This window comes from Topomyia yanbarensis, chromosome 3, assembly GCF_030247195.1.
Source record: "Topomyia yanbarensis strain Yona2022 chromosome 3, ASM3024719v1, whole genome shotgun sequence".
Classification (NCBI taxonomy): Eukaryota; Metazoa; Arthropoda; class Insecta; order Diptera; family Culicidae; genus Topomyia; species Topomyia yanbarensis.
Genome location: NC_080672.1, coordinates 199,632,503 through 199,658,377, shown reverse-complemented (window position 1 = coordinate 199,658,377; position 25,875 = coordinate 199,632,503). Strand labels below are relative to the sequence as shown.

Genomic DNA, 25,875 nt, shown 5'->3' with positions numbered 1-25,875 from the left:
TCGTACTCTTTTTTCTCAAAACAATCCGTTCAATGTATGCTGTCGTAATTTTAATGATGTAGCTGACAAGTATGATTTTAACATTACTAAGACTACCTTGAAAAATATAGAATTATTATTAATTAAGGAGCTGTCTGTACGAGAAAATCGAAGACCAGTATAAATAAATAAATTATTTTGACAACTCTTAATAAAAAATTAGAAAAATCCACACCTAAAAGTGGTTCATGTATCCCCGCAAAAAATGGTTCATGTACTTTAGATGCCATAAGCAAATTTGAATTAATTTTTAGCAGACACGAAATTTTTACCTTTGCAAATTTCTTCATATAAACAACAGATTTTGCACCTACTTACGGCAAACCTTTTCCAAAAAAGCGTGGTTGATGCAACTTTTAATATACAATAACCTCGATTATCTGTAAAAGTGAAAACAAACACTTGACGCTATCGCAAATGCGTGTGAGATTAGCTTAGCGACAGATCTACCAAAACGTATAAAGTTTGCACTAAAATTGGTAGAATGTGACGTAATATCCTATCCCCGTGGTTCACCTATCCCCACTCTCCCCTATACCTACAGGGGTACTAATTTGTCTAATTTTTAAACATATTATAAATATATTACAACACAAATATGTCATAGTTGCATTTTTGCAACGGTATATGGAAACTTCATCTGCAACAGGGGTTTACTAGTGGGCAAGGGAAGCTTTTTCGTTGTGAAATGTCTCAGTTATATACAAGTTTTCGAGGGGGTGGGCGTAGCGTAGTTGGTAACAGGGTGGCCAAATAGAATTCCTTAATATCGGTAAAGTCACTAAAAGTTTATCGGTAGTTATCGGTAAGCCGGGTTGTTGTCCCAAGAACCTGAGTGCATATAAGGAGAGTGACGACACTGTCAAAATTGGAATAATGATTATTTGTCAGTGTCATTCCAAGCGAGTCAAATCCATGTATTTTGAGAGGTCGTTTGTTCGTTCTGACAGACAATCATGGCAGTTGTCTTCACTCTCCTTACATACACTCTGCCAAGAACGTAGTGTTGACATAGAATTGTAAAATACTGAGAACACAGATCTCACACCAAATCCAACTCAAAAATGAATGCTGATGTAGGATGTGTCCAAAATCCATAAAAATCGGTAGTTTTCGGTAGGGATAAGACAATATCGGTAGTTTTTCCTTGGCCTTGGTTGGTAAACCGATTGCCTTGCACGCAGCGCACCTGGGTTCGAGTCCCGAACCCGCACATAGGGTTAGAAATTTTTGATAAGAGATTTATCTAAGCCGAAGAGGCAAATGACCTTAAGATTAAAACCTCTATAAGACTAACAGCACCGGAGCGTGGGTAAAAGCGATTTGCTAACCGCCATCATAACACGACACCGCACCGGCGGTTGGTAAACAGCAGGTTTGGAAATGAAAACTTATCGTTTCGGTTAGTAGCGTGTGCGTATATTTGATAACTGCTTCCAACCGACGCCAACGTTGCTATTTGCAGAAAGGAAGCAAAACAAAGGAAAATGTAAAAAATAGGGTCTCGCGATTAATGTCACGTAGAAGTGTTCTGCGAGAATTTTGATTCGACTCGTGGAAGATTTTCAATATAAATAAAATTATGGATTGAGCTCAATAAATAAAATTATTGGATGCGAGACAAAAAATTAATTGATTGAATTAAATAACATTTATTTAAAGTTTATCTACTGAAATTAAAACAGATTTTTTAAATTTAAAGTTTGTTGTTGTTTTAATCGAAACATATTTTCAAACCTCGATTCACACCAATTATTTTGTCGTTTGAACAGTATTTGTTTGAATTCAATAACACATATTTTTGATTGGGCTGTATATTTCCTGTGTGAAAGTAAAAATGAGTGCATCGAAGCAGCTTGGATTGAACTGGAAGAATTAGCATTATAATGTGTCCCAGGATCCGATTGATGGGACAAATCAAAAAATCAAAGCAAAAAATCTGCATTTTACATAAGCTATTTCTCTCTACTTATCTTGGGCTTTAAATGCACTATTTTTACCATTTTTGCCTTTCTCATATAAAGAAAGGCTATGCAATCACTGTAAAAATCGACTTCTTAAACGAGGCCCGGAGGGCCGAGTGTCATACACCATTCGGTTCAGTTTGTCGAGATCGGCAAATGTCTGTGTGTATGTATGTGGGTGTGTAATTTAAACTCACACAATTTTCTCAGAGATGGCTGAACCGATTTTCGCAAACTTAGTTTAATCTGAAAGGTATGACGCTCCCATAAGCTGCTGTTGAATTTTTAGTTGATCCGACTTCCGATTCCGGAGTTACGGGTTGAAGAGTGCGGTCACACAGCAAATTCCCAAATAAACTGGTACCACCATGATGTTCAAATGATGTAAAACATATTAAAATTGATGTAACATTACTCTAGTTTGCGGGTCTGGATCACTAATCAATCAAAGCAGCTTTGACCACATTGGCCACCTATGACGGATCATGACGCCCCCGGAATTCTGAGCATATTCCACAAAAGTCACATCGCTTCTTCGGTGATGACTGAACCGATTTTCTCAAACCAAGTCTCAAAGGCCAAATATGCAGTTGAGTATTGCGTCGCCGCCTCCCCCCCCCCTCCCCGCCTTGCCCTTACACCTCCCTCCTTCATCGTTCCCCTCCCCTTGGACCACCCTCACGACCACAATTCCTTCATCCACCCCGTATACCGAAATAAGATGAAAGATTTCTGACGCATCCTCCACTCCCACTCTACTAACCCCCCATTCCCACCACTTTCAAACCCAACACCCTCACCAACATTTCAAAATATAATCACATGAAGATAACATTGAACTCATGCTGATTAAGCTAATTAAATATTATTCTTTTTCCTTTCTCATATAGAAAGGTTGTGCAATTGCTCCAAAAACGGACTTTCTAACCGAGGCCCGGAGGGCCGAGTCTCATATAACACTCGACTCAGTTCGCCAAGATCGCAAAACATCTGTGTGCATGTATGTATGTATGTGTGTTTGTATGTATGTATGTATGTATGTAGGTATGTATGTATGTATGTATGTATGTGTGTATGTGCGGATTTGTTAACAAAATGCCCACATCGGTTTCTCGGAGATGGCTGAACCGATTTTTACAAACTAAGATTCAATTGAAAGGTATAATACTCCCATAGGTTGCTATTGAATTTCATTTTCAACCGACATCTTGTTCCGGATTACGAGTTGAAGAGTATGGTTACAAAACAAAATTTGTTGATTTTTCCACATCGGCTTCTCGGAATTTTCTGAACTGATTTTGACAAACTTGATTTTAGATGAAATTTTAAAGCTGCTTTTAAATTTAAATTTTAAAGCTGCTGTTGAATTTTGTGTGGATCCGAGTTCTGGTTCCTGAATTACAGGATGATACGTACGATCGCGCACGCATTCTGACGAATTCCGCGATGAATGTAAAAAGGTGATTTTTTTTCTAAAATGTAAATACAACTGTTGAATTTGTAGATCTAGGTCACCAACAGTCATTCAAAGTCTCTTTGGCCACACTGGCCACCACCGACGGATCCGGAAGCATCCAAATTCAGAATAACGGTTATATTGATTTCTCGAAAATGGCTAGACCGATTTGATCAACTTAGTCTCAAATGAAAGGTGTTGCGTCCCCGGAAACCGATATTAAATTCCATCTCTATCCGACTTCCGGCTCCGGAGTTACGGGTTGTGGAGTGCGATCACATAGAAAACTCCGATTTAAACCGATACCGCGATGAATGCAAAAAGGTGCTCTTATATATACTTACCAAGCGTAATAAGAATGAAAGACATTTCCATAATGTTATATTGTACGAACCAGGTATTAAATCATAGTTTAGAGAAATGAGAAAGGCACAATTGCACCTCTAGGTGGATTAAAACAGGTTTTTTTTGTTTACGACCTATTGAGTCAATTTTTTAATTGTTGTTACGGCATTTAATTACCAAGGGACTGGACGGTGAAGTATATTTTTCAATATTAAGAGCCACAGTACTCAAGGGAGAGCAAGTAATTGAAGGGAGAAAGTTTAGAAAAGCGTGGAAGGATCATATGTACAAGCTTAGAGTTTACTGGCGACTTAACCTTTTGTCTGCTACCGTAGGAGTCAAGATCTTTTGACATTAGAAATGCGAATCACCTGAGTCTACGGTATGTCCGGACAAGCGTAAAGTAACTTGTTACTTCATGCTGTCGGAACCGACAAAAAGTTAAGTCACGGTAAACTTCCACACTAAGCTTTTGCGACGTTGAAACTCATTCAATGAGCTATTTGTTAACCACAAATCAAGAATAATTTTCCCGACATTTTTTGTTCTTCCCAGTCTTTTGAAATTAAAATTGCAGACATTTGAAAAAAGTTACTGACATGTCTGCGATATATGGATGTGGATTTGATGACCAATTTTGTAAGCAGCAAACGTCACGCTCAAAAATATTCGAACGTTCGACTGTTTAATCTACCTATATGATTATGACCTATGTCAGGCCATGACAAACGCCGGAGGAGGTCTAAGCACAGACAAACAGACCTAATAATTCGAAGACTGATTTGCGAAATACATCGATGATATTCAAAAGAGCCCATCTGACTCATACATTACATTACGCTACATACTGTCGCTTCAGCTCATCGCGTAGTAGAAAGCGATGCTAATGCATTTGACAGGCGAAGCTCTAACAGAATTTCAAATTGATTGGGTTAAAAGTTGGAGACCCAAGAAGTCACCATATGAAACTCTGGCCAGAAATTTTACACTACCCCGCAGGACCGTTGTTTGAAAGCAAGATTCCGTGTTATGTCATTTGCCATACTGATAAATTGGAATCAAATTTATAATTTTAAACAATAAGTGATTATTTGATTCCATTTATGGAATTACCGTATCGATGACAAAATGTTGGATTCAGTTGATACACTATCAATTTGCCACAAAATCATGTGTACCAATTTGCCCCAGGGTACGCACTTAATGTTTATTTCTTGAAGTAGATGTAGTTGCAGTTGCAGTTATTATATCAACTCCAGTGATGCAATCGATTCTAATTAGAATTGGTTGTGTTATTGACACCGGAATACTACATAGTTAGCTCAGCCGAAATGATGGCTGATTCTAAGTTGCATTACGGTTACAGTGACACATTCTAGTTAGAATCGGTAGTATCACTGGAGCCGGAATATGGATAAAAACCAACCAAAATTCCGGCTCATTTCCGATTGAACTTTACTGGGTGCACATAAAGTCCGTATACCGATTACTGGAAGTCTGTGGCCGATAGTAGCTCCGGTTAGTGGCTAGTTGTTGCTTGCTGATGTCATTTAAAAATGATTGTGATATTTTTTACTCATGCAATGGATGACATTTTACTCATACAATGGATGTCATTTATTAATAGCGAAAGTACAATTACTTTTGGGATGGGTCAAAATCCACTTTGAGGGGAAATTCCGGAGAAACTATTGTTGACTCAGCGCAGTTCACAGCAGTCACAAAAGAGATGACAATACTCCTTTTGTTCACGAGCAATAGATGTGTTTGGTGAATATTGGTTTGGAACTTCCACTCAACGCGAATGTTGATAATTATCCTTTAAGCACAAAGCTCCGATCTACATGTGGAACGTGTAATTTGAGCCAACTGCTACTGATTCCTGATTCTAGTTCTAAGTTAGACGAGATGTGATGAGTATATCAAGTGCTCCGTGTATCAACCTTGGAAAACAACGCAGTTTATTTCAGCAAGTCCATATCATTATTGAAGCCACACATAAAATGCTACCACTTCACTATTTTTGTTTTACTGTATACTGTTCTACCCAAGTTGTACAGTAATTTTTCCTTTTCGAGTGGGTACATTCCAGCGTACCAAGTATTCCTGACTAAGCCCACTATTCTGCGATTCAAAATCGCCTTTGAACAATCTTAACATGTATCGATTTTGTTGGCTATTTTCGGCAAATTTGAGACTAAGAGAAACGAAAGCAATGAAATTGAAAGACGGATAGGTATTCTAGAGCGAATCATCATGTTTTACCGCCGGCGTCGGCGGTAAAACATGATGATGAGTTATTTTCTACCATAGACCATGCGGTAGACTTGGGTGAAACGCCCAACTTCTACTCTGCAGAAGGCAAAAAATTCTTTACATTTCATTTCGATCATGCCCATATGAGCCTGCCTAGTTCTAGTTTTCCGTTCTAAGTTTATAACTGATTCGCTCTAGAATACCTATCCGTCTTTCAATTTCATTGCTTTCGTTTCTCTTAGTCTCAAATTTGCCGAAAATAGCCAACAAAATCGATACAGTAGAACCTTGCGGCAATTAAAACATAGTAACACATAATCTTAACATGCAGATATATTTACTCAACTATACTATCTGCAATATTACCACAGATGACAGACATTTGAGCTACAAAATTTATGTAAAAATCTATCTATCTATTATCTGGGATATGGCAGGATTCTCACATAGATTAACGGGCAAATTTTCTCCCATCCGAATATATTTGATCGAAGGACGTATGTCAGATGGCTTCCGCATAATCTAGTAAAACCCAGCTCTGGTTTTTCAATATAGTATTATCTCCTCTTCAAAGGCTTCGAAATACATAAAAAACGAAAGTGTCTTCGAAACCGATCGTTCGTATAAACTGGTTCTGCAAAACAATCGTTGAATGGCTGAAAAACTTCTTTCACTGCAAGTCTGTTTGTAATATCTAGGATGAGATCCTCTTCATTGTACTCCTGATTCGTATCCGTCGTAGTATGTGCTTCAGACAATAACTGCCGGGCAAACATTAGTTCATAGTAATCGTCGTCCGTCCCGAACCCATCAAATTTCTCAGAATTGCCATTACACAGAAAATTTTAGCATATTTGTACAAACAATGTCTTATTGAATTCAATTATACAATATTTATATTTAATCTCAATAAACATTTAGTTTGGATAATTTTGCAATTGTTTCAATAAAATAATTTTTGGAAAAGATAACGATATTTGTTACTGAAACGATTTTATTGAATTCAATACATAAATGTATTTTCTCTCTAGCAATATTTTTTCGCTGAATTAAATCCATATAATTAAAAAAAACGATTTTTACATTTCATATATTTTATTGCATGATTGCAAAAAAAATGTAACGTAACTATAATAACAACTATTTCTGGGATCTCTCTTCTCGTTTACTTATTCGATGTGAGGTTATGAACCCACTGGTAATTGAAAATTTTGAAAGACTTGTCGAGCTTCAACCCCAAACCAGATTCATGACAGTGTATTTCAATCACATGTCACAAGAAATAACGCCTGCTAGGTATGTTCCCACATACGTCAATATACTAGATATTCCTGAATCCACTTTATTCTTCGACACGTCCATGCAAGCAGAGATTCGTGGAATTCCGGATCATCTACGCTCGCGGGAGATCCCTAAAATATTCACAAGTAAATATCAACACATAGACTGCCTTAAAATGTTTTACACTGATGGGTCACGAATCAGTGAGGCCACTGGTTTCGGTATTTTCAACAATAATTTTTCAATTTCTCTCAAACTTGCAGAACCCGCCTCTGTTTATATAGCGGAACTAGCAGCAGTTCACTATAGTTTTCAAATAATTAATACTTTACCCCCGAACCATTACTTTATCCTCACTGATAGTCTCAGCACAATTGCAGCTCTACGCTCAAAGAGGATTGATAATCACGATCCATTCTTTTTGGTGAAGATACGAGAATCTCTGAGTAACCTGACAAGAAAATGTTATAAATTTACCCTAGTGTGGCTCCCCGCCCATTGCTCTATTGCGGGCAATGAGAAAGCTGATAATTTAGCCAAGATTGGTGCACTAGATGGTGAAATATATGAAAGACCCATCGCTTACAATGAATTTTATAGCGCTTCTCGACAGAGGACACTTGCTAGTTGGCAAACATCTTGGGACAATGGAGATATGGGACGATGGCTACACTCAATTATCCCTAAAGTATCAACGAAGGCATGGTTCAAAGGATTGGATGTAAGTCGGGACTTCATCCGTGTGATGTCTAGGCTCATGTCCAATCATTATACTTTAGATGCGCATCTCCGTCGTATTGGGTTCGCTGAGGGTAATCATTGTGCTTGTGGAGAAGGTTACCATGAAATTGAGCATGTTGTTTGGTCCTGCACTGAATATCGTGAAGCCAGATCACAATTAGTAGATTCTTTACAAGTCCGAGGAAGACCAATCCATGTTCCTGTTAGAGACATCCTGGCGTATCGCGATCCTCTATACATGGAACTTATCTATCATTTTCTAAAAACAGCGTCTGTCAGAATTTAATTAAATTCATCTCCTCATACTCTCATCCAAGGCTAATCATTCACCAATTAAAGTGTCCTAGAATATTTAGTTTTTAAATTTAGACAATAACAGAAAAAAAAAGTAAATAAATACACCCGAAAATACTAGATCATTATGAAATACAACAATGTAAGGAAAAAAGCAAACAATAAAGTGATTTCAGTGTTAGTTTTAGACAAAGTACTAGTATAGTTAAAATTAGTCTTAAGGATTTTTGTAACGTGCTATGTAAAAAAAAGAAACTGGCGTAAAAAGCTTTTGCAAATGCCGTGTCAAATAAACGTATGGAAAAAAAAAATAATAACAACTACCGGTGTGAAAACAGATTATTATTTTGGCAACCTATTTACCAACGACCGGTGCGAAAACGGGTGTCTAAATATATTATTATCGTTTAGCGTAATCAAAATACACACGTATTTCCTTACGCACCGGTGCTGATAGTCTAATCGAAACAAAAAATACATATCTTCGGATGAATATGCAAGAACATAGAAAAATACTTCTTTTTGAAAAAAGCAAACAATACAGCAGCGTGCGTGAATTTAGTTCAATTAAAAAATAAACAAAAGTTAAAAAAGATATGTGGACATGATGACCCGATTTTATCAGCCTCCGATTTTGGCTGCCTGTCATTTTTTCAGTTCTCGGACTCGATTGAGCCAGTCTCATATGAAATTCCGTTTTAGGGGCTCTACCAGACAAACCAATTCAAAATTGAGTATATAAATCCTTTCATGAGCAAATTTTGCTTATCTTTTTGCCTTTCTCAATAGAAAGGTATTGCAATTGCTCTGAAAACCAACTTTTTAACGGAGGCCCGGAGGGCCGAGTGACATATACCATTCGATTCAGTTCGTCGAGTTCGGCAAATGTCTGTGTGTGTATGTATGTATGTGTGTGTATGTGTGTGTGTATGTGACCAAAAATGTCACTCATTTTTCTCAGAGATGGCTGAACCGATTTTGACAAACTTAGTCTCAAATGAAAGGTGCAACGGTCCCATAGGCTGCTATTGAATTTCTAATGGATCCGACTTCCGGTTCCGGAATTACAGGGTGATAAGTACGAACACGCAGAAAATGTCGATTTTAATAAATTCTGCAATGAATGTATAACCCTCAAAAAGGCAACCGGGTCTCAGAGGCCCGGCACGTTACAATTTTTTAGTTACAAAAAAATGTGTATGCAGTATAAGCTTGGGCATGGAAATTTTGATAAGTAGCTTTGAAATCTATCACAAAAATAAATAATTGTGAAATTTTCATCTATGGAGTGATGCGCAGCTATGTTTGAATTTTTTACATGCACAAAAAGGCAAGCCGGGCCTGGCAGGCCCAGTATGCACTCAATATTTACTAGGAATACCACGGAATATATTATACATTAATATTTATCGGAAAAAAACATTTTGATGAGTTCATCTTCATATTAGCAGGATTTTTTTCATGTTTTGATTGATTTTATCTTTTTACCTTTTTTTATAAGAAAAGAATCTTGAAAGTTTGAGCGAATTCTATACATTTCTTTTATAAGAAATGTAAAAATAGCATACGATAATGACGTGTGTCATATTTTTTTGGGCAAATACTTTTATTTCACCCACTGTGGTCTACTTGACAATTATTTGGATACAACGTAACCTAACTCTGTCGTTATTGTCTATTTTGGTTGTCAATTCTTTGTGTTATAGTTGTCGTAATTATTCAAATTGTAGGATCTAAAAGCAACAAAAATTCAAATGGCTATAAGACGATATGCCCATGTTTTCAATCGTCCCAAAGAATCTGAATAATGGAAGAAATTGGAGCAAATTCAACAGCAGACGATTCCGAAACTGATTTGCAAAGCGTGGAAGAAGATGTGAATGATATTGCTTCCGACGATGAATCTGATGCAGAAAAATATGAATATGTAATCCGGTTATGCATCAGAAGAAATTAATAGCAACCCAGAAACATTTATTGGTCGTGTTCAAACGAAATGGAGCTCAGAACCAATCGACAGTCGACGTGATCTTCCGAGTACTCACCTTTTGGAAAAAATTGACCTTTTTGCATCCATCGCCTTATACGTTGAAATCTGGATTTGCTGCTTGTTCGTACTCATCATCCTGTAATTCCGGAACCGGAAGTCGGATCAATTAGAAATTCAACAGCAGCCAATGGAAAAGCTGTACCTTTCATTTGAAACCATGTTTGTAAGAATCGGTAAAGAATTCGCTGAGAAATAGGTATGACATTATCTTAGGAACTTGGTAAGTTCCCCCGGGGCATCAAGAACCGCCATAGCTGGCCAATGTGGTCGAAGTGCCTTCGGTGGGTCATTAATGATCTAGACACGCAAAGCCAAGTAATGTTGCACATATTTTAATATATATTGCATTATTTGGACATCATGGTGGTATCAGTTTCTATGGAAATTCGCTGTGTGATTGTACTCTTCAACACGTAACTCCAGAACCGAAAGTCGGATCAATAAAAAAATCAATGGCGACCGATGGGAAGGCTGCACCTTTCATTTGAGACTAAATTGGTACAAATCGGTCCAGCCACCTCAGGGAAAAATCGGTGAAATTGTTTGCCACATACATACATCCATACATACATACACACACATACAGACATTTTACGATCTCGACGAACTGAGTCGAATGGTATAAGAGATTTGGCCCTGCGGGTCTCGGTTAAAAAGTCGAAATTTCGACCGATTGCATAAGCTTTCTATATGAGAACGGCAAAAAGGAGCTTGAATTTAGACGGGCCTGAGAGGCCCGGCTTGCCCTTTAATGTTAGGATTTTAGCTTGCCTTCACAAGGGATAAAGGTGAAAAATTTTCCAAAATATGACCACAACTGCTTCGATTTGTAGTATTAGGTCACTAACATCCATTCAAAGTCTATTTGGCCACATTGGCCACCATCATCGGTTCCGGAAGCCCCGGCGGAAGTATCTAAATTCAGAATAACAGTCACATCGGTTTCTCGGAGATGGCTAGAACGATTCGACTAAACTTGGCCTCAAATGAAAGGTATTGCGTCCCCGTAAATGGCTAATTAATTTCATCCCGATCCGACTTCCGGTTCCGGAGTTACAGGTTGTGGCGTGCGATCACATAGCAAATTGCGATTCAAACCGATACTCCGATGAAAGCAAAAAAGGTAAAAATTTCGCTAAAATGTCTCTCAAACAACTTAAATTTGCTGTTCTAGGTCACCGATGGCCAACCAAACTTTCGTTGACTACATTGACCACCATAGACGGTTCCGGAAGTGCCCGGGAAAAGCGGCCATCTTTCACAATTTACGAACTCACATCAGTTTCCCGAAAATGGTTGGGCCGATTTTCACAAACTTAGTCCCAAATGATAGCTATAATATCCCCATAGATGTCAATAAAATTTCGCACGGATCGCTTATATGGGTCCGGAAATATAGACTAAATCGTCCGGTCACATATGAAATTCCCATATAAGCCGGAACTCAATTTTTTTTTTTCAAAGGGGGGACCTCATGAAATTTCAGAAATCGAATTCGTATTTTTGATGCCAAACATCTTTAAAATGCATGAAACGTCGAGATTTTATGTTATCTCGAAAAGTTTTTTTTATAAAAATCGACTTTTTGGGACTTTGCCGATTTCGCACCTTTTTTCAGTTCAATATTACCATGGCTGTTTTTTCTTTTTCATAATTTTCACATTCTCGTGATTCATGATTGAGAAAGGCACAATTGCACCGCTAGGTGGATTAAAATAGGTTTTTTAATTTTTAACCGGAATAAATGTATACTAAATAATCGTAAAGGGTTATAAGGCTAGGTCTAGGGACTAAAGAAGCATATTCAACGGCTTCGGTTTATTAAAAAGAAGTAAAAAATATGTCCAGAATTTGTAATTACCCCCACTTGGTCAGCCCTAAATAGGGTAGACGAGCCTTTATTCATCTCATTAGTCAGTATGTCACACTATTTCGTTGATAACTCGACTTAGAGTGACTGGATTGCGCTTATATAAGTATCATCATCGTTTTTTAATTGCGAAAGCATCTGTGTAAGTGAAAGTAAGGAATTTATTGAATCAATGATACATAAATTGACTTGAACAAAATTAAAATTGAATAAATCGCGGTTTTTCTAAACGTTGAAAGAACGGTCCCAAAGCGCTACAAAATGGAATTTCGATATTTTCAATTTCAAAAGTGCTATTATTTGGAAGAGTGAAATTTAAATTTGGGTGTTGGAAAAAAAAAACACGAAATGGGGTGGAAATTGAAATGAAAATAATATTTCTGGCCAGTAATACATTGGTAACACGCAACGTTACCGTTATAGCAGTAATTGTGCGCAAATTACACTTGCGAGCCATTGCTTTGAAAAACTATTAAAAATAAACAATACAACAATAAAAATCAGAAAAAATGAGAACGATTTTTTGTTCCGCTTCAAAATTAATTTAAATTAATTGAATAAATGAATAAAAACGATTATATAATACACTGACAGAATATATTCGTAAATCGCTAGGAATTAGTTTCGTACAGACAATTTTCATAAAATACACGAATATTTCGTACATATGATGAATCGTTCGTAGTTCTATTGAAACATTTTTATTTTTTATAACGAATTTTTCGTGAGTACCACGAAACGACTTTCGTTCGCTTATTACGAAACAGCTTCATTCGACAAACGAATTGTTCGCTGCTATATACGAACATCTTTATAATATTTACGAGTACGTCAACGTCAAAAGAGCTTCAATAGAGGTAGAATATGGAGTCATTGTTGCTATACGTCAGATAATTGTCGATCATCACGACGGTCTCAGTCTGACTATTTAGTAGCCGTATCCGTGCCCGCCGGTTTCAGGAAGATTTCCTGAACTTCTTTCGCTTCCAGTTGATCCAGAATCCGGAGTTGTATGGATTCAGTTGAGCCATCGCGAACTGCTCGTTGGTTTTGTATGAATAAAATTGAGTTTTTCTCTGCCGGAGCAATGTCAAAATAATATGCTATTTTTTCCTGCTCATTGAACAATTTATAAAAAGAACAAGTTCACGCGCATCACTATCTTTAACCGTTTAAGTATACGATCAAACATATTCGTCACCGCACCTATCCACCGCCTTCTAACCATCTTTCTCCCGGCGGCTTAAACAATCTGCTTCAGTACCAGTTCCTTCACCGAAACATGCGATTCGGCCATATCGAAATCGATGGTGATTGGTTGATTGATAAAGTTTCTCACCTTTTTCGGTCCGTGAGAGGGCGGTGCTTTGAATTTGATGGCACTGATTTTGACCAGCTGATTGAAGGTAATCGAAATAAACAGCTGTTCGTCACAATAGAACACCGGATGACCTCCGCTGGAACTGAGCGCATTCACCATCGGGTGGTCGTTCGATTCGTTTAAACATTCGCACTTGTTTTTTTCTGGATGAAGGTGTACAAGTCCAACATTTCATGACCGTAATCTTCTCCACATTCATCCACGTTGGCGACGTAATGTTTCTGTATTTTGGCTTCAAGTCCATTAATGTCTGCACCCTGCATCCTGTCAATCTTTGTTCTGGCTCGGTAGAAAATAAACATTGTCATGGTCGACATGCCCTGGGACGGAGCCATTTCGGTACATCTGTCGACGTTCACCTTGAGAAACACAGCCTTTGGATATTTCGCCGGAAGCTGATCGAACAAATGCGATATGTTTCTGCACGGTCCACACCAAGCTGCGGTAAAATTCACAACGACTAATTTTCCTCCTGCTGCGGCTAGTTCGGTTTGGAAGTGATCTTCATCGGTGATTGTTTTAACAGCCATTCTGTATGGTTTCTTGCGCTGCTATCGGTTATATGAAGATTCTAGTTACAGGGCCACTACTTTACCCGGAGAAATTAACTACTTTATTAACTTTTAACGTTATACACTTTACTCCACACAAAATTTAACTAATTGAGAATGACGAGAAATGAACTTGGGGACTCAAACCCAAGTACATTCAGTGGATCTACACAACAATTGTTAGACCAATACTGGCATACGGGTGCCTTGTTTGGTGGCAGAAGGGAGAAGTCATGACAATCCAATCAAAGTTAAACCATCTTCAGAGGATGGTCTTGATGGCGATGACTGGTGCGTTCTCGACAACGCCTACTGCTGCTCTCGAGGCACTCTTGAACATAAAACCACTACATGTGTTTCTGAAACAAGAAGCACATTCTTGTTCATACCGTCTTAAGGTTACTGGGCTCTGGAACAGTAACCCAATAGATCGTGTAACTAGCCACACAAGACTGTGGCCCCAAATGGTTACTTGGGATGAGTATACACTTGCTCCCAGTGACCTTACACTCACATGTAGTTTTCCTTCTAAAACTTTCAATGTGAGAATACCTCTTCGTGAGGAATGGCTGTCTGGCTGGATGGAGCGACAACTTGAAGAATACGTAGTTTGTTATACAGACGGTTCTTTGTTGGAGGGCCGAGCCGGTGCTGGTGTCTATTGTCATGAAATGAGATTAAACCAATCTCATTCGCTTGGTAGATACTGTACCGTATTCCAAGCAGAAATTCAACAGGGAATTTGCGGTAAAAGAATCTATTTTTGCTCTGACAGTCAGGCTGCCCTGAAAGCACTTAGTTCGGCAGATTCGAGATCGAAATTAGTAATCGCATGTCGAACTCAAATCGAAGAACTTAGCATTTCAAATGCTATCTACCTTCTATGGGTACCCGGTCATTCCGGTATTACTGGAAATGAATGGGCGGACGAATTGGCTAGAGCTGGCGCTGCGACTGATTACGTTGGTCCAGAACCAGTTCTACCACTGTAAATAAGTTGGATAAAGCACAAGATTCGCTCTTGGGCTGCATTCGAACATGCCAACCATTGGCGTAGCTTGCAAACTTGCGTTCAAACAAAGGCTTTTCTGCCGGATGTGAATCCGAAAATGTCAAGAAATTTGTTGCATTTTTTCAAGCACAACTGCAGTATTCTGGTCAGGGCACTGACTGGACATTGCAAACTCAATTATCACATGGCTACTATTCAGCGCGCTGAGTATTATTCATGTGATCTTTGTGAATCCGATTACGGAACATCATATCATTTGATATGCAATTGCCCTGTATTAATGCAATTGCGCATCCGGATTTTTGGTTCTCCATACATAGATGAACCTATGTACAGAGAGCTGAAATTTAGGGATATGCTTTTGTTCCTAACCTAGTGTGGTAAAGAGCTATAGTTTTTTAGCCGTATTTGAATGATAATATCTCTTCGGGGGTGTCGTCGTTCTGTTATCTCAATATCCCCTCGGGGGTGTTGATATATCCGCTCACTGTTTGAGTAGAGGTTCTAAATCCCTCCGGGGGTTGGAAGTTTTATTCCTGCTGTTGTAGCACCTGCAGATCGTTCAGCATCACTCCGGGGGTGCAGAATGCTCTGTTATAATTGTTCTGTGTCGTTGTTTTCCTTACCCCTAACCTTACCACTTCCCCAATCCTTCCCATCAGGAAAATGATGAAAAGACGATTCTTGGCAAGGCACAAATCTCCGATCAACATGGGGAACGTGCCATTTGAGCCAGACGCTACTGATTCCTGATTACTCCACACAAAATTTAACTAATTGAGAATGACGAGAAATGAACGATGAAAGATGAATACGAAAACTTCGCTTAGATGAACGAAGTGAATTCGTGCGACCAACGAGATTGTTCGTAATATACACAAATGTTTATTAAAATAAACAAAACATTTCGTTTCATTCACGAAAAATAATGTCGTTTTCAACAGCATTCGTGCAATGTACACTAAATAAGTAAAATTTACGAAAACTTTCGTTCACCAAGCGGCCATTTCTTCACACCACAGTAAAATCGATTTGGCCACATCGATTCTTTTAAATTAAAAAAATCGATGTTGTCAAACATCGATCCCAAAAGATCGACTGAAAACAATAAGAGGCTAACAGATACGAAAACTTTTCTAAAATAAACAAAACGAATTCGTACGACCAACGAAGTCGTTCGTAATATACGCAAATATTTATTGAAATAAACGAATCATTTCGCTTCATTTACGAAAAATAATGTCGTTATCAACGATAACCTTTTTTTGCCATGTACACTAGATAAGTAAAATTTACTAATACTTTTGCTCATCAAGCGTCCATTTCCTCACACTACAATCTTTCTAATCTTCAATAGAGGTGAGCAGGTTGAAATAAAATCGATTTTGCCAGATCGATCCTTTTAGTTAGTTAAAAAAATCGTTGTCAAACATTGATCCTAAAATATCGATTGAAAAAATAATATGCTAATGAATACGAAAATATTCGTAAGATGAACGAAATAAATTTGCGTGAGCAATGAAATCATTCGTAACATACACAAACGTTTATTGAAATAAATTAAACATTTCGTTTCATTCACGAAAAATAATGTCGTTATCAACGATAACATTCGTGCAGTGTACATTAAACGTGTAAAATATACGAAAGCCTTCGTTCACCAAGCGGCCATTCTTATTGAATAAATGAACGAAACCTACTATTTACAATGCCCGAAAATACTTCGTTGCAGAAAACGACGAATGAATTCTTGCATTGCACGATCGATTTCATTATATTTACGAATTTATATTATCAGTGTACTAATTGTTACTTAAGTAGTAATACAACCAGTATTTAAACTGGTATGGTCACAAATCACATTTCCACTGACAGCACGAAACCTGACGAAACACTAACGGTAACCGTACACTGGGGTACAAATGTACCCCACGCCAACTTTGACATCTGCTTCCACGAAGGCTATAAGCAAACTGGCTATACCACCTTTTCCTACTATTACTAGGAACTCTAAATTAAATTATGGTTACATTTCTACCCCAGTGCAACGTTCTAGGGTTAAGTTCACTACAAAAATCCGCATCTTCCAGTGTAAGCACTTCCAATAAAAATAAAAAATGGCCTGTTAAAACGTGAAAAACGAAAAGACGAAATCATACTTTTACCCGCACCATGCAAGATAAAAATTGATTTCCTGAACATTTCCTCGATGGCGTTTACGTCACTTTTGCATACAAGGGCAGTACTGCTCTATGTTCAAATGGGTGAGATGAATAGAGGCGCTAAGATGAATTAGGGAGCAGTAAACCTATATCAAGGGGCTGTTAAAATGGGTCTTGAATGCATTGTAATAAATTGAAAATAATTTCATCTAGGTTCGATTTTGTTGTTTTAACTACACTGCTCAGTAATGACATTACTAACCTCTCGTGTAAGGGCCCTTATTTGTTTAATGGTACGTTTACTTATGTTGTTTTTGTTTGAAGTGAAATTCAGGTTCTAATTCCAACTGCTGTCAATGTGTATGAACTGACAGCGGATGGGGATGTAAGCTGACACATTTTCGGGGTCACGCAAAAAGGGCATTATACCGTAATATTATTTTATAAGCGTAAAAGAAGAGTGCACTTTAAGGTTGGGGGTAAAATTATTTTTAGGCAAATTGTCGGAACGAAACGAAATGAAATTGTTCGTAAACTGTACGAAACGAAATTTTCAAAATTTATCAAAAATTTAACTAATTTTAGAGTTTTTTAGTAACATCGATTTTACACAAATTTGATAACGATTTATCTACTGAAAAGTCATCCGAAGATATTTTCAATTTTTAAAATCGACTTACGATTCCGATAACTGATCGGAGCAACGATGTACCTGATCTATCATTCGCTTGGAGCAATATTGAAAACTGAATCAAATTTACTCATTTTATACATGATACAATTATATCACAGAGAAAAGTTGTCCATCTCGAGCATTTAATTTGTATAAAAATTATCGGCCTATTCAATGATAGTTGATATATCTGCACCAGGTGTACTAGATTACAAATTTAACGTGATAGTCAGGTAAAATTATTTTTTCGTTCTCGGAGATTAACTCAAAAATAAAAGCGTTTTTCGAAAATCGAAGAATACTTATCTCTTCGTAATTAAATTTTCTACAACTAAGTATGCTTGGAATTTTGAAATTTTCCTTTCTGATCCCGGGAATGTCTTTTGAAGCAAGAAAATGGCAATAACTCCGCTCTGACAGCATGAATCGAAAATTGAAAAACACTGTTCGATGCGGAATTTCATGGGTAATTCAAATATATAATCATATAATAAACAATTATTGCGAAAATAGCATAAATTTCCATTTCCCGCCTCATAGTTTTGGATATTTTTCCCGTTTTCATTGATTCTTTTCACCTACCGCATCGCTTTGTTTTGCAGTGAGTTGGTGTGCGAGATGCACGGGTGGTTCGATGGCATAATATTGAAAGAAAAAACGCTTTTAATCCACCTAACAGTGTGATGGGACATTTCTTATAACTCTTATCACTCTCTTCGGATATTATATCGTTTGAGAACATTTAGAACATTTAGAACTTGATGATCAGCATAGGACAACATCAGTGCTAGAAATCTCAAACCAAATCAATAGGAAAGCGAAAAAATGGCCCATAAAATAGACATACCATCGAATTATTGTTAATGCTCTGTTAATAAAATATCTAAATTGTGGTGGGAAAACAGAATTTTCCTAAAAAGGTTATTTATTAATCATTCGCATGTATGAAAAAAGCCTTATGTTTACATTTGGGAGTATCGCCCTTTTCACAAAAAAGCGTTGAAATGAAATCGCAGCTCCTGATATCACGCTATCTCTGAAGTGCATGCGTGCATAGTTCCAAATTTTACTTCGACATCGACTTTTTCTAAAGGTGACTTGCCAGTAGTATCCTTGATTTGAATTATTATCGCTAATCCTAATGCCAAAGAACAAATAAAAACCTCTCGAAAACGAACCGTTTGGGAAAATCATCATCATTACTGAAATTTTCATTTTCACGAAACTTTTCGATAACCTTCCGTCACTTGTGTTAATGCACTGGGTGCACAGTGCTCTGAAAATCTAGCAAAATCGTCTTAGGGCACCAGCGGGTCTAATTCAGAGCTATCTGCGCGGCGAGTTATATCTGTAAAGAACACTAAAAATTAATTTCTATTCCATAATTTTCAGTTCAGCAATTCGAGAGATCGTGCTCACCGCAAGCCATGAAAAATAGACTACGTTGTTAAGCGATGGTCACTATTTATTAAAAAATCACGGTTAAATAAAAAATTAAACTATTAAAATATTTCAAATAGTTTATAATTTTCACAAACATATTAGGAAAAATTGTTTAATAAGCTTTCGTAATATTGTGTAGGAAAAAAGCTGAAAACTTCAGTATTTTTCTATCTGCAACATATAAACCCTTAAGTATACCAATTAATTGGTATACGAATTGGAATAGGTTCGCCAAATTTTGGAAGAAGTCTATAAAATAACCCCTTGACAGCTACCTAAAAATTGTTGTAGTTCGATGCAATAAAAAAATCATATTTGGCAATTCATATTTGGCTGATAAAATTGGGGTGTCAATGTATTATAATAGATATTCAGCATTCGAAGAAGTTTCTTTCGAGTGTAGAACGACTTTGTTTCTACTTACTTGAAGTCAGCGGCGTAGCCAGAAATTCGGTTTGGTGGGGGTTTGGTGAAAATCGATCTTACTGTCCAAACGGCATAATTCCGAAACCATAAATTTTAAAGTTTTAAAATTATGCAGAATTATTTTCCAGAAAATAGTAACAAGGTTCGTGTCTTTAGCGAATTTGTTGAGACTTTATTGTAGTCATGAATATTAACCTGAGAAAATTCACCATAAATACTTCTTGGACGATATACCGTCAAAATTATTTTATCAAATGATGCGCTGTTTAAAGTTTATAAAACTCATTGAAGATACTAAACCTCCGAAATTGGCGGTTTCAAAATGATGCTATCTTGACCTTAAATTACTGTTTTTAAACATTTGACCTATACATATAATTGGTCATACAACAAAAATCAAATGCTCATCAAAATTGATCAGAACCTGCTAGAGTCGAATGGAAATCGTCATTTTTCATAAATTTCTCTCTACATTCGGAAAGTGTTATCCTCGTTATTAATCATATTACGTTTTCGTCTCAACTCGACGCATTCCCAAAATATAAACCTGTTTTAATCCACCTAGTGGTGCAATTGTGCTTTTCTCATTTGTCCAGACTACGATTCCATGGCTGGTTATCTTCATTACAATGGTGGAAATGAATATTACATGTTCAGTACGATTTGCACATACATACAATCGATCGACAGCCACGATCTTGAGATACTATGTGATATTGAAACATCGCTTGAAACCAGCGGCGGATCATGGAGAAAGATCCGGGAGGTCCAGGTCTTGCCGAAAATTTTCAACTTGTTAAGAAATTTGAAACTAGTTTTAATTTTAAAGTAGCAACCCCTCACTGCATACCCCCTCCTCGGGCCGGTATAATTGAAGATTTTTAGAGTGATTGCATAACCTTTCTATATGAGAAAGGCAAAAATGTACCAAAGTCTAAAAAAGTCAATTTTTGTCAAACATCTCAATGTTTCATGCATTTTAAATTCATTTGGCATCAAAAATACAAATTTGATTTTGAAATTTTTTCATTTCAGTTTATATGGGAATTTGCTGCGTGATTGCACTCTTCAACTCGTAACCCCGGAACCGGAAGTCCAATCAATAAAAAATTCAATTGCAGCCGATGGGAAGGTTGTACCTTTCATTTGAGACTAACTTTGTGCAGAGATGGCTGGACCATCTCTGAGAAACAGAGGTCACATTTTTTTCCACATACACACATAGACACACACACACACACACACACACAGACATTTTCCGATCTCGACGAACTCAGTCGATTGGCATATGACACTCGGCCCTCCAGGTCGGGATTAGATTGACGAATTTTAGAGTGAATGAGAAAGACAAAAACATTTTTAGCAAATGTTGAAAGTTATGCATTTTTTTTGGTGAGCAGTTCTATGTTTCATTAAATCAATTTTAACTTCGCTTCCTATTAAATAAAGACCCTTATTACATTACATCTCTACAAAAACGAGCTCAATTTGAAAATAAATCTGAGGATTATGATTGATTATAGAACTCTGGAATTTTCTATTGGAATGTTTTCAGGCAGGAATTTGATATTGATGCAATTGGACAACTGTGAAATCAAAACCAATAGATCAGTTACATATCAGGACCCCATTCCGACAATTTATCAAACGTCCTCATGATGTCTACAACAACAGGTTATCAATCTACGGATCAGATAATTGTTATTGTAATATTGAATTAAATCAGTCAGAATCAATAGATTTTCAACTTCAATCCAATTTTTTTTGTTGGGTGTAGTGGAGGGGGGGGGGGGGGTTGTATGGTGGTAAACCCCAAAACCTTCTCGTGGCTACGCCGTTGCTTGTAGTTATTTATTTCGCTTTTCATTTTCCGATATTTTTCAGATCGATCCGATGGTTATAACTTAGAAAAATTGCAGTCAGAAGGTTCGTACAAATGAACATTTTTGCACTGATAAGTTATCAAGTTCCTTCCAGACAACTTGGAAGTGTTCGGTGATTATTTCTAGCGGTTGTAGATAGAAAAATGAAATACAAAATTCGTTTTATTGAAATAATGTTTGGCTTATTTCAATGGATTATTACTATATTGAACAATAAATAGGCGACAAAGAGTAATCCACAAACAACAAGCCATAACTTTTAAAGTATTCAAAATAGATATTTGAAGTATTCAGTAAAGTTATTCGTAAAAGTAAGAGCTACACATTTGCTGAAGGCATCATTTCGATATACTCACTCCCAAGAAAATTTGTGAAAATATCTCACTCATAGGGGGATTAATCAGCAAAAGCACAATACCAAAAGAAAGGGCATATTGCCTCCATTAAATTCTCCGAAGATACTATTGACCTAGAATAAGCCGTTTTGGCGTTAATAATAGATTACATGTTTTTGGTCATATTTCTGGCAATGGGAAATGATAAAAATCTTTCGTCCGCATTTAATGTTAAATATCTCTATTGATAATAGTCCGATTTCAACAATCTATAGCTTGTTCGAAAGGTATTCGTTAAAGCTGTCTAAAAATATATAAATTGTTAATCTGTATTGTCAATTTCGGCAGATAATTCAAAAAAACTGCAAAAAACGCCATTTTTACACATTCAAACATTCATATCTTGGAAACTAAACATCAGAATCAAAAACAAATTAATAGCGTTCATACTGTGTTTTAGTTCTTTCATTTAAAATTGGTTTGGATAAGATCGGTTCAGCCATTGCTGAGAAACACGAATGAGAATTTGTCCGTTACATACACACACACAGACACACACACACACACACAGACATTGTCCCAAATCGTCGAGCTGAGTCGATTGGTATATAAGACTCGGCCCTCCGGGCCTCGGAAAAAATCTTGAAAGTTTGAGCGAATTCTATACATTTCTTTTATAAGAAATGTAAAAATGCATGCAAATCAATCCAAACAAAACGATGTAACTTGACAAGTACACAAAATAATAACTATTTTGGACTTGCATGTTACTATATTTCAGAATAGTGTTGAAGTACAGTATAGTGTACACTATATTTACTGAATCGTTTGTTTCACGGTTCGGTTGATAACTATGAGTATATATATTGTGCGCGTTTCTGATATTTCTGCTGTTTAGAAGCACGTACATAAGGAAAACCAGTTGAACAAATATTTGTGCTTATTCCAAGTTTTTGCTTATTGTTTAAGAGTAGGTAAATGAAATATGATTTAGATTTAACTCTTCTGAAAAGTTCTATTAGTTATAATAAATTGGAGCGGCGGTTCCAGAAGCCGTAAAAAATTCGTTCAAATCAAGGTGACTTTCGACAAACTTCGCAGTTCACAGAAAAAATATTTTGTAATGTTACATTGATTATCATGCACATATTAGGAGCATGAAAATAGATGTAAAAACAAATCATCCCACAAATACACGTGTTTTATTTAACGGATTTTTCTATGATTTGAAAAACTAATGCATTTCTGCTTTTATATTCGGATGTGGTTGAAAAATACATGACGTGTAATATCATATGAATAAAGAGGTAAAATTATATGCCTTTTGATGCTCTAATTATGTGCGTTGATTCGAATTTGATTTTCAATTAAATTTTCGATTCAAACTGTGCATGTTTAGAACCATGCTTGTTTGCATGTCGTATAAATTTCATCATATCTTGGTATGTTGATTTCTAGTGCACAACACAATTGCAGAGCTAGTGCTACTGAATCTACCGTTCCAATAAATTTGTTCTATTGATAGGTTCTATTGGACTTCTCGCTATATTTGAATAGTTGTATAAAATAAGGTTCAGAGTTACACAACTACCTTCAATAATTTTGGGCAAGGATGGAAGACTTCCTGATTCTGTTGACCGTCTTGCAAATCTTCCGCGCTACGTTCCTGATAGTATCTGCTTGTCGTATCCATATTTCTTACGGCTGTTGTAAGTTCACTATTCCATTCTATTATTCGTTTATTTGATAAGGCTCGTTTGCGTTAGCTTAAAGGTGCCATTTTTCCATTGTTTTACATTTTGAATTTCTTAAAACTAGGAGGCTACACATTTCAATATCATTTTGTTTTATATAATGAAACAAAAAAAAACTTTACAGCTAGCTTATAAATATACAAGAAGGGATAATATAATATTCGTAAGATTAGGAAGACTGGTCATTTTGTGTGTTCTTTGTATAGTTATTGCACTTTATGATTTTAAGAAGGGAGATTGTTGGAGCAATTAATTATGAACTAAGCGAAATATTTTACAAGCTTATTAACTAGAAATAACTAGAGGGAGTGTTATATTCCTTGTTTTGACGTGAGTCTTTGTTTTTTCCTGTTTCAAGGATTTTTATGAACGTGTCTACTGGAAAACAATGAAAAGAATGACCAGAACGGTGAGAATGAAGAAACGGTGAAAATACACCTTTATTGGAAACACTGAGAAAAGATATGTCCTCAAGCAGGAATCGAACCGACGATCTCCAAGTCTCTAGTTGGGTGCGGTAACCACTCCGCTATCGAGAATCTGTGATTATGCCATCACATGTTCCAAACAGTTTCGTGATCACCGTCGCAGCCTCCAATACCTCCTAATTAATCCATCGACCCCCAATGTCTCCTATAAGCAGATCGTCACCTCTCCCTTTCATCGATCTGGTTAAATCTCTTTTGTTATCTATTTTAAGAGGAGTGGTTCAATTTTATTTAGATTCGGAGGGGGGGGGGGGGGTTAATTAAGGCTTTTTTAAAGTAATGGTACTGTTAGGCATTCCTTAACGAGATTAATGGTCTCGTGTTGTTAGGTCATTCGACAGATGTTTTGTCTCGTCTTGGAGTCGCATCAGACCATCGTTGGGGTACGGTAGGCGGAAGAGGGCACTTCAGGGAATGATAAGAGAAATAATAGGGGCAGTTAAATTTGGATATTGATGGTTTTAGGAACGTGTATATAAGGAACATGTAGAGGAGATCGCGGCTTTCTAGTACATCTCGAACCGGGGCATTGGGTGATCTTCCTCGGGCCGGAAGGGAATTAAATAGTTGAGTTCTGGCAGAACAGTACTCGGCGCATGCCCAGACAATATGTTCGATCTCGTGATAACCGTTGTCATAAGCGCAGATACCGCTATCCGCGAGCCCAATACGCCGGAGATGAGCGTCCAGCGTGTGGTGATTGGACATGAGCCGAGACATCACGCGAATGAAATCCCGGCCCACATCCATCCCCTTGAACCAAGATTTCGTCGATACTTTAGAGATGATCGAATGTAGCCACCTTCCCAGTTCACCATTGCTCCATGAAGTTTGCCAACTTTCGAGAGTTCTCTGATGAGTAATACTGAAAAATTCGCTGAAGCTAATTGGTCTTTCATATATGTCACCTTGTAAAGCGTCCGCTTTAGCTAAAGAGTCCGCTTCTTCATTACCTGGAATGGAGCAATGCGAGGGAACCCAAACTAAGGTAATCTTGTACGATCTTACAGACAAAGCACGCAGACGCTCCCAGATTTTCCCCAGAAAATATGGAATGTGCTTTCTAGGTTTCATTGAACGGAGAGCCTCGATTGAGCTGAGGCTATCCGAGACAATAAAGTAATGATCGGTGGGCAAAGTATCAATGATCACAAGGGTATACTGAATAGCAGCAAGTTCTGCGACGTAAACTGAAGCAGGATCATTGAGTTTGAATAAGGCGGTGAGATTTTGATTGAATATACCGAAGCCAGTGGAGCCGTCGAGGTTTGACCCGTCGGTGTAAAACATCTTGTTGCATTCGACTTCTCGAAATTTACTATGAAAGATGCTTGGGATCACTTGCTCACGTATGTGATCCGGGATTCCACGAATCTCGTCCTTTATGGATGTGTCGAAGAATACAGTTGAATCAGAAGCATGAGGAGATTGACACGGTTGGGATAACATGAAGAAGGATTGATATTTTGTA

At 37.2% G+C, this 25,875-nt stretch overlaps 1 protein-coding gene across 1 annotated transcript; it reads right to left on the bottom strand.

The window, feature by feature from the left end:
* Window positions 1-13,796: 13,796 nt before the first annotated feature.
* LOC131687555 (thioredoxin-like) lies at window positions 13,797-14,207 on the bottom strand. The gene has a single exon (XM_058971646.1). It carries the CDS (start codon window positions 14,205-14,207, stop codon window positions 13,797-13,799), a length of 411 nt encoding a protein of 136 aa, XP_058827629.1.
* Window positions 14,208-25,875: the final 11,668 nt, after the last annotated feature.

What these genes read in the sequence shown, in the direction of transcription:
- LOC131687555 (XM_058971646.1), bottom strand. Translation starts at nt 14,207, where the DNA reads ATGGCTGTTAAAACAATCACCGATGAAGATCACTTCCAAACCGAACTA.